We start from the raw sequence: 9822 nt of genomic DNA on the forward strand, positions 1-9822 counted from the left end.
TGGACTCATTTACTTTTTGAGCAAAGCCGATAGAGTCTAATAATAGATTAAATGCAGTGTTGAGGCTGTCATTCTCAGCATCTGTGTGGATGTTAAAATCGCCCACTATAATTATCTTATCTGAGCTAAGCACTAAGTCAGACAAAAGGTCTGAAAATTCACAGAGAAACTCACAGTAACGACCAGGTGGACGATAGATAATAACAAATAAAACTGGTTTTTGGGACTTCCAATTTGGATGGACAAGACTAAGAGACAAGCTTTCAAATGAATTAAAGCTCTGTCTAGGTTTTTGATTAATTAATAAGCTGGAATGGAAGATTGCTGCTAATCCTCCCCCTCGGCCCGTGCTACGAGCATTCTGACAGTTAGTGTGACTCGGGGGTGTTGACTCATTTAAACTAACATATTCATCCTGCTGTAACCAAGTTTCTGTTAGGCAGAATAAATCAATACGTTGATCAATTATTATATCATTTACCAACAGGGACTTAGAAGAAAGAGACCTAATGTTTAATAGACCACATTTAACTGTTTTAGTCTGTGGTGCAATTGAAGGTGCTATATTATTTTTTCTTTTTGAATTTTTATGCTTAAATAGATTTTTGCTAGTTATTGGTGGTCTGGGAGCAGGCACCGTCTCTACGGGGATGGGGTAATGAGGGGATGGCAGGGGGAGAGAAGCTGCAGAGAGGTGTGTAAGACTACAACTCTGCCTCCTGGTCCCAACGCTAGACAGTCACAGTTTGGAGGATCCCAAAAAATTGGCCAGATTTCTAGAAATGAGAGCTGCTCCCTCTAAAGTGGGATGGATGCCGTCTCTCCTAACAAGACCAGGTTTTCCCCAGAAGCTTTGCCAATTATCAATGAAGCCCACCTCATTTTTTGGACACCACTCAGACAGCCAGCAATTCAAGGAGAACATGCGGCTAAACATGTCACTCCCGGTCCGATTGGGGAGGGGCCCAGAGAAAACTACAGAGTCCGACATTGTTTTTGCAAAGTTACACACCGATTCAATGTTAATTTTAGTGACCTCCGATTGGCGTAACCGAGTGTCATTACTGCAAAAAACATGTTTTTTATCATAAATAAAAAACATGATTTTGTATTTATGAAAGCAGTGTTATATTTGTGAAAATGCTGGAAAAGAACATTTGCAGGAAATGAATTAGCCCCCAAACACAAACACAAACACACACGGCGAATGAAGCCTTTCCCCCTTCCCATCCGCACTCTCCACCAATAGGTGGCGGTAGTGATGTTAAGCTCGAGTCAGGTTGCTCGACACAGCATCGAGCTTTGTGAACCAGAAGTGTCGGTGAGCAGCGTTTCGAGCACGCCCCCATCACGTGACCACTGCGAGCGAGGCCTCGTTACGTCACCCCACGTGTCGAGCTTCGCGGGAAAGTCGAATAATCTGGGCGTGTCGATACGACCCGCCAAGTATTTAAATGATCTCTGAATCGCGGCACAAACTGTGGGTTTGTGAGAGGAGGAGACTGCTAGCGACAGTGTTATTGCCAATTACTACGTGACAGGGACAGCATTAGTTTATACACGTATTTAGGTCTAGTTTAGAGTTCATTTAGTATAGTTAGCTACATACACATAGGACCTAACATAGACAGACACACACCACACACAACAGGCATCCATTCATATACAACATTTATCCACACAGTACATGAACACAGGTTATAGGTTAGACTATATATTCATAGGTAGATCAGAGACTGAGCTGAGTGACTGAAGAGCTGTGATTTTGGCGAGCGGGTCTTCTCCAAAGCTGGAGAGGTGGTGAGGCAGAAGAGGAGCCGATTAAAGCCCAGCACTGTTGAAATGATTCTTTTTTTGAATAAAAATTGTTGATAGTTGCACAATCACCGTCTCCTATCCCCTCTATTCTAATTTACAAATTACAGTATCATAAGCACAAGTTGCAGAAGCACATGCCTTTCTCACTTTTCCCGTCACATTCCATCCAAATATTGTTTGAGGACTGATGAATCTACATATAGTCTACAATAAAGGCTTTCATAACCAGTATGTGTGCATCTGTAGGGACTATTTATTACATTAAGAAAGACACAATAATGAAGATGACATTTTTTATTAGTATTTTTCAAGGACAAACCACATCAGTCATGAATTACTGCAAACATTTGTCACAGCACTCGCTCAGGTCTGTATCAAACGCCTCGAAGCAGTGTGTCGATTTTCAGCCAGTTGTGTTGAAGTGGCTCATTGGTTCATGAGGCCTCGAAATTGCCATCACTAGGTGGCGGTAATGCGCTAACACGTTTTCTATCGCCACACCTTTTCAAAGTCGAGGAAGACGAACAGGACGCAACAAACTGTCAAATAATTTCGTCATTTTCTCACATTATCACCGAATATTAAGATTAATTCATTTGCACGTCTTTAAAGAAAATGCCTTTGTTAATTCACAACAGAGGAATTGACCGGATCAGATCGACAGCGGAGCTGTTTGACAGATTTCCACATTTGCAGGTTTGTTTTATCACTTCAATTATTCTTAAAAGTTAAACCCAGTCTGAAACAATATAAACCACGAAGGAATAAAAATGATCTATGTATTTATTTTTCTGCTAAACCAGCCTCGGTTTCCTTCAGTTATAAAAGCTGTAACTTTAAATATCTGACAAAGAATTGTGCAGGGGTGGTGGCCAAGTGGTTAATGCGCTTGGTTTCAGTTCAGAAGGTTACGGGTTTAAGTCCCACCCCTGCCATATTTCTCCATGTAATGTGGAGGTGCGTCAGGAAGGGCATCCGGCGTAAAACTTGTGCCAATTCAACATGCAGATCCACCTTGGATTTGCTGTGGTGACCCCAAGTGCAAACAAGGGAGTAGCTGCAGGGACTTACTTTTACTGAAATTACTCCTGATGATCCTTAAAAAGTCGCAGAAGTAGCTTTAAAATAAAAGTTGTTTTAAAATAAGGCCTTACGTAACAATGAAACTCATTAAATATCTTCAAAATGTCTTAAAGCGGCATTAAGAAATCATATTTTGTTTACTTGGGTTGGTTCTTGGATCAGGATTTGTCCTCATCTTCTTCCTTTGGAGGTTTTCTGGATATATTCAGGGTATGAGGAGACTACAGGTTGGACCCAGAACTCACTGGAGGATTTACTGATCACATCTGGTCTGGCAACATCTTTGGAGCTGATCTGTTTAGCCTGTTGGGGAGGTGATGGTTTCGTGTGAGACCAGAGGATCCTCTGTTAGAACCTCAGCCAGACCAGACAATCACTGCGGGCCTTTGGCAAGGTCCTTAATCCCTGAGTTGTTTCTGATGTGCAGTCAATCACCTTGCGGCAGCACACTGACACTGGCGAGAGTGTGTGTGAATGGGTGAATGTGAGGCATCGCTATAAAGCACTTTGAGCATGAAAGTGCTTGACATAATCCACATAAATCCAGGTCAAGTTGAGATCTTCCGTTAACTGTGGTGCCTTTCTTTGCTATTTTCCAGCAAAATGCAAGATCATTTTCTTCCAAGCCACCTGTTAACGTTGACCCAAAGTGCCTCTTGTACGTTCAACAAAGGGAGTTTGCTTCAACGACACCAAAGGACGGTAGGTAAACCTCATAATCTGAAAGGGGACACCTGAAGACCTGAAGAAAAAAAGCACCAATACTCTGAAGTTAAATTCTGCACTTTGATGTCCTATTCATTGTTTGCACAGTTTCATGAGCAAAAACATTGTCCAGCTCTATTAAGAAATTTGGGGTGTTTACTTTAAAAAAGAGAAGTATCGATAGACAGATTGAGGCAGCGTCTGATGGTTTACAGGTGCTATACTGGACTGCCGTGGTGAAGAAGGAGCTGAGCCAGAAGGCGAGGCTCTTGATTTACGAGTTGATTTACACTCCTGTCCTCACTTATGGTCATGAACTTTGGGTAATGACTGAAAGAATGAGGTGGTGGATACAAGCAGTGGAAATGAGATTCCTCCATCGGGTATCTGCGCTTACCCTCCTGGACAGGGTGAGAAGCTCGACTATCTGGGAGGGACTCAGAGTAGAGCAACTGCTTCTTCGTATCGAAAGGAGCTAGTGGAGGTGGTTCAGGCATCTAGTGAGGATGCCCCCCCGTTGTCTCCCTAGGGGGGTCTTCTGGGCATGTCTAACTGGGAGGAGACCCCGGGGAAGTCCCAGGACACACTGGAGGGATTATATTTCCCAACTGGCTTGGGAATGACTTAGGATCCCCTAGGAAGAATTACAGGACTTGGCTGAGGATAGGGAAGTGTGGTCTGAGCTGCTTGGTCTGCTGCCACCACAACCCAAACACAGATAAGTGATAGGAAATGAATGAATGAATTAAAGAAGAATCATTTTGATGCCGTATGGGTAAACTGCAGGTTCAACTCTTCTGTGGTCAGTTTGGTTCATACGTCTGCTTTTAAACATCTGTTAGCCTCTGACAGACTTCCAGTCTTCATGCTTTTTTCCTTCCATCTATCACAGATAATGTTTCAGTCATTGGATCTGATGACGCCACCACCTGCCACTTGGTCGTACTGCGACACACCGGTAACATTTTTCACTGGATTCATGTTATGTGCTTAATTCAGACTCTGTAAGTCGTCATGACATTAACACTTCTTATTGTTTCTTTAGAGAGTGGAGCTGTTTGTCTGGCACACTGTGATGGTTCCAGCACACAATCAGAAGTGCCACTCATTGTGAAAGCCGTTATGTCATTGAGTAATCATGTGAAGGAGGGCAGGTGTGAAACTCAAACACAGACCACGTCATCACATTCACCGTGCAGATACGTGCACTAAATGAGGTGAAAATCAAGACAAAACAAGTGTTCACCATTGGTTAATTAGCACAAATACCAAAATCACACAAACCACAGGACAGTCTGTTGTAAATGTGTGTGCTACACACTGATGAGACACACTAACATAGAATGAGGTGAGTATTTCTATCACTGTAGTGTCAGAATTTATTTCACTTGCTTTGTTTTTCACTGTTTAGACTCGAACTCCATCTTGTCGGGGGATTTAATGATGAATCAAAGATGTCCCACACTCTCAGCCTGAACCTGCTGGGTATCTTCTTCTTACATTAATTTGTGTAACATTGCAGTTTTATCATGATAGCAATCCTGAAAGGTCTCTTTTGATTGACAGCTGCATTCCACAATCAGAAAGAAGATATCCAACTGGAAACATGTTGCATCACAGGTAAAAACTCATTTTTATATGTCTTTTCCTTTCTGTGGGGTCAGCAGGAATCTTAAAAACACATGTTAAATATCCTCGTAGACTCTGATGCATCTTCTCTGATACTTCACATTTGTGTGAAGTATCAGAGGATGGTGCAGCTCCATCCAGAGATGGGAGTTGTATTTGTGCTGGAGACCTTCATGTCCTGTGCACCAACAGCATTTCCTGTATATTCGATTTATGAATTGTTCTGTAATTTATGTTTGTAGCATGGCCCAAGCAGAGGGTCACCCCTCTGAGTCTGGTCTGCTTGAGGTTTCTTCCTCAGAGGGAGTTTTTTCGTACCACTGTTGCTCTGGGTGTTAGTAAGGTTAGACCTTACTTGTGTGAAGCATCTTGAGGCAACTCGGTTATGATTTGGCACTATATAAATGAAAACAAAATTGTGTCCGTTGCTCTAAAAGTAATGGAGCTGGAGTTTGCCACGCCCACCGCTCTGACGATCCTGCAAACTGCACGGGCGTTTTTCACAGATCACACGTGTAGATTTATGGGACTTTGACAACATGAACCTCAAAACATATTTAATTGTAACTGAAAGATAACATTTAATTATGTGCACTTTAGTGTTTTGAAAAAACAGTATTTGTCTAATTATATCATTGTTCTATGTTATAGAAATGAATGACGTTAGTGTGAACGGAACTCACAGACCTATCGTATATGGAATTGGTAAGTGATGAATAAATGATAGTCAGTAGCAAATGCTTGATTGACATGTAACCTTTGACATCTTGTGTATTAATCTGATTCCACTCAGGTGTAAATGTTAAAACGGGGGATGTGTTCCCTGCCTTATTCCATCATAAAGGACCTGCAGAGGAACTGCGTTCAGCTCGAACCTTCACTGGAGGACAGGTAACGCACAACATGAAACTTAGGTTTTAAAGCATGTTTGTTTATTTCTTCACAAAAAACCCCAAAAATTTAAAAAACATTATTTGAGTATTTTCATAAAACCAAATCAGACGTTTCACTAAAATGCTGTGGGGTAAATAGTTGTTAACTGTTTAATTTAATAAAAAATAAGATGACGTCTATGTTATATGGGAACAAAATTTTAGACTTGAGACAACCAAAACCCATGGTACAGATTGCTAATATGTAGGACTGGAACTAATGAGAGGAGGGTGGAGGTTATGTGACCACCCCTGTGAGATCACAGACATTAAAATTTAAAAACTGTTGAACAATTTGTGTTTTATGGAGAGATAGTCGCTGGATTAAAGTCAAGTAAATTTTAGTGGTGATTTGGTTCAGCTTTAAAGCCTCTATGATGTCACTAAAAGACCTGATTGTGCAGCTGAAATTCCAAATCTCAGAGATTCAGTTTACAATATAAAAGAGAACTGCACAGCTGAGCGACGAACATTCAGGACTGTGGACAGAATTCTGAGTTTATTATTCATCCAGTTTGTCTGCACGTATGCAGATACCTGAATGAGAATTTACTGCAAATAAGAAGTGACAGATTAGATTCAGAGAGCTTTATGATCCCATGAGGCAAGAATGTTACAGGAGAGATCAAAGGAACACTGATCTCAGTGTTTTAAATGGAATGTAAAAGGAACAAGAGCAATCAGAGATTTCAGACGTCTGCCAATCCGGAGTCTTTCATGACCTAATATCTGTCTGTGGTGCAAATTTGGTGAGAATCTGTGAAGCAGTTTTGATGTAATCCTTTAAAGCCTATATATAGTGAAATCTAGATCCAGATCCGGATCACCTCCAAAATTTAATGCAGTCTTCCATGGCCTAATATGTATCTGTGGTAAAAGTTTAGTCAAAATCTGTGCAGTAGTTTTGAAAATAAATAAACACAGATGATTTTATTATGTCCTTAGCAGATGTAAATATTGAAATGGGCAGTGATGATCTCATATTTTTTTTTCTTTTTTTTATCTCTATATGAAAAGGCTGACTGTGCAAAAGTTGTTTTACGTTTTGGAACAGTACACTGCCCCCTGGTGGCGGAGCGTGTACTTCTGTTTGTCACTTGAGATGTTAACTGGACAAAGTTCTGAAGAGGAGCAGGTGCAGAGTTATGTATATAATTCTATGCACTAAACGGATACTTGTCATTCTTTCAGTGACTTTAAAATTCATCAGTCTGTATTTTTCCAGAACATGGCAGTGATGGTGCTGTCTTGTTCTCCAGTCCAAAATTTTTCAGGCTTTTTTGTGAATGAGTTCTAACAGTTTCAAAGCGGTTTTATTTCCTTATGACCAGCATGTGATACAATAATAAAATCTGGACATTATCATTGTGTTAAAATAGGTTTTGCTGCTTCCAAAGTTAGAGAGCTCCTGATCCATTTCAAAGTTCCTATATTAAAGTCTCTGACACATTTGTTTTACATGTTTTTTAAACATTAGCAGGGGATCTAAAGTAACGCCATAAATGTCACCTTACCTTGTCAGGTGACTTAACTGACAAAAAAAGGGAAAATTATTACATTTTCACTTAAGTAGTGAGACCTTATTTTTCTCAATAAAAATTGATTATGGAAACAGCTGCTATTTTCTGCTATTTAATCACTAAAACACTAATTATTTCTCTCAGCTCTGTTAATAAACAAACGTTTTGTCTTACAGATGGTTGACATATATGATCCAAGCCGAGGACTTGTTAAAATCAGCCCGTGTAAGTGGTCCCCTAATCTGGATATTGCCTTCTGGTTGTCACAGAGTGATGACACCATTTTAAAGGTAAGAACATCTGAAGGTCGATGACGTTCAATAACACTGATGTCATCTTCAATTCTAATGTTTTCTTTGGCACTTGTGACTTTTTCCTGGTACAGCTGGGAGTTTTCTCTCATGAAAGATTTTTAGCATCACAGAGAAAAGCCTGCAGAAGGCTGCAGGTTGCATCAGAACCAGAGTTGCGTCAGATAACTTCTATTTATATCCTGGGTTGGCGCCTCCGCCTGCTGCAGCAGTGAAACAGAGACTACAGACCACATTAAACACCAAAACGCACATTATTAGTTCAGTGTCCAGTGTGCGCGTGCTCGAACTGGCTGCTGTCTCTTTTGTGTGCAGTGACATTTAGTCCTTCACGGGTTTGGGCTGAAGTACATCAAAGGAACAACTGAACCTCCTGCGTGTGGTTGTTGTAGCTGTTACAGAGGTGTGATCACATGACACCTTCTGTGTGTAAACCGTGTCTGACTTGATGTTTGTCGCTCCTCTTCAGTACCTGTCCACCTCTCCGATGGCCGAGCCACCACACTTTGTCCAGCACATGAAATCCACCATCCAGTTCCTTCTGCAGAACCCGAGCTCCGACAGTCTGTTCCCCGGCGGGCAGCCGCAACTCTACCACAGGGCAGCGCACGGCGCCTGGGAGAGAATGGTCCAATCGTAGCAGCTCAGGCCCACATTCTGTTCCACTTCACCGCGGAACTTTTCTTTTTTTTGCCTCTGAACTTTACAGATAAATTGTGGCCAGTTCACCAGCTGTTCCTTGTTCATGGTGTCTTAAAGTGGGAATGCGTTTTGGCCGGACGGCGTGCTGGACGCTGGAGTCTGAGCACTCGAGCAGCACGAGTGAAAATTTCAAAGCATGTCAATGTTTTCACTGTCGTGAGGACCTGCAGAGCCGCAGCATGTGAAGGTTAAACTTTTACTATGCATGTGTGAAAGAAATGATTGGCACCACCAACCAATGGAGGGGGGGGTGAAGGTCAAACTTTTGCACACCTCTAGGGTCATGTGATCACCCCGTCTGTCCAGTATGAATGCATGTAGACAAAATATTTGAAAATGCAACCAACAGATTTTAGTGTAAAATGGCTAAATTATGGTGATGATCCTTTTGCCTTAAAGTTTTCTAATTTTTTTGCATTTTGTGATGCATCATTAAAGAACCTGCTTTATGATGTCACAGTGACACCCTGCAAACACTTACTTCTGACTTTTTTTTTTTCACCACTTGTGATTAAAAATGCATGTATTGGCTGATATGACGTAAAAAACAGGCATTCTTCCATTGCTGATTGCCAGAAGCTGATCGTTTACGTTTGTGGCTGCAAAAATTTATTGGACACCCAATCTGGGAATGTCACCGTGTGCAACCAGTGTTTACACTCTTGAGAGATTTGCTGTCAGTTGTGAAAATGTTGTGTATGTTCCAAATTATCATGATGCTGTGACTCATCGTGACCTCACAAAGTGAACTGTCTGTCATCATATTAGACAACTGGGCGGAACATTATCAAAAACAAGTGAAAGTAAACAATTCCTGGTAATATGGACCATCTCGTTTGGAAAACTGGGCCCAAAGTATAGTTTGCCAACAAACGTCATGGCGATCCCTCGGTGGCAAGGAAGATTGTCTTTCGATCGATTTCTGGATGGGATTCTACATCCAGGTGTTGATCTCGAGACGACTGTGCTACAGTTACTTTAACATGGGATTATTGTTGCACACAGACAAATGGACACAGTCCTTGGTAGATCCTTAGCCTGGCCACCCTTAACATGGCTGGGAAATCCCAGACGATTGGGCTCTGAGGACCTGCTGCAGCCTTCATCCACCTTCACAGCTGT

The 9822-nt window shown here is 41.5% G+C and overlaps 1 protein-coding gene across 1 annotated transcript; it reads left to right on the top strand.

Annotated features, from left to right (window-relative positions):
* Window positions 1–2303: 2303 nt before the first annotated feature.
* On the top strand, window positions 2304–9165 carry ntan1 (N-terminal asparagine amidase). The gene is made up of 10 exons (XM_034188929.1): window positions 2304–2514; window positions 3501–3603; window positions 4499–4564; window positions 4652–4760; window positions 5018–5091; window positions 5173–5226; window positions 5887–5940; window positions 6029–6126; window positions 7864–7977; window positions 8468–9165. The coding sequence occupies exons 1-10, from the start codon at window positions 2434–2436 to the stop codon at window positions 8636–8638; spliced, it is 924 nt and encodes a 307-aa protein (XP_034044820.1). The 5' UTR covers window positions 2304–2433; the 3' UTR covers window positions 8639–9165.
* The last annotated feature ends 657 nt before the right edge of the window (window positions 9166–9822 follow it).

Source organism: Thalassophryne amazonica, chromosome 15 (assembly GCF_902500255.1).
Source record: "Thalassophryne amazonica chromosome 15, fThaAma1.1, whole genome shotgun sequence".
Classification (NCBI taxonomy): Eukaryota; Metazoa; Chordata; class Actinopteri; order Batrachoidiformes; family Batrachoididae; genus Thalassophryne; species Thalassophryne amazonica.

Coding starts and splice junctions, on each gene's coding strand:
- ntan1 (XM_034188929.1), top strand. CDS start 2,434: ATGCCTTTGTTAATTCACAACAGAGGAATTGACCGGATCAGATCGACA. Junction 4,761..5,017: donor AATCATGTGAAGGAGGGCAG/GTGTGAAACTCA, acceptor TTCACTGTTTAG/ACTCGAACTCCATCTTGTCG. Junction 5,941..6,028: donor ACCTATCGTATATGGAATTG/GTAAGTGATGAA, acceptor GATTCCACTCAG/GTGTAAATGTTAAAACGGGG.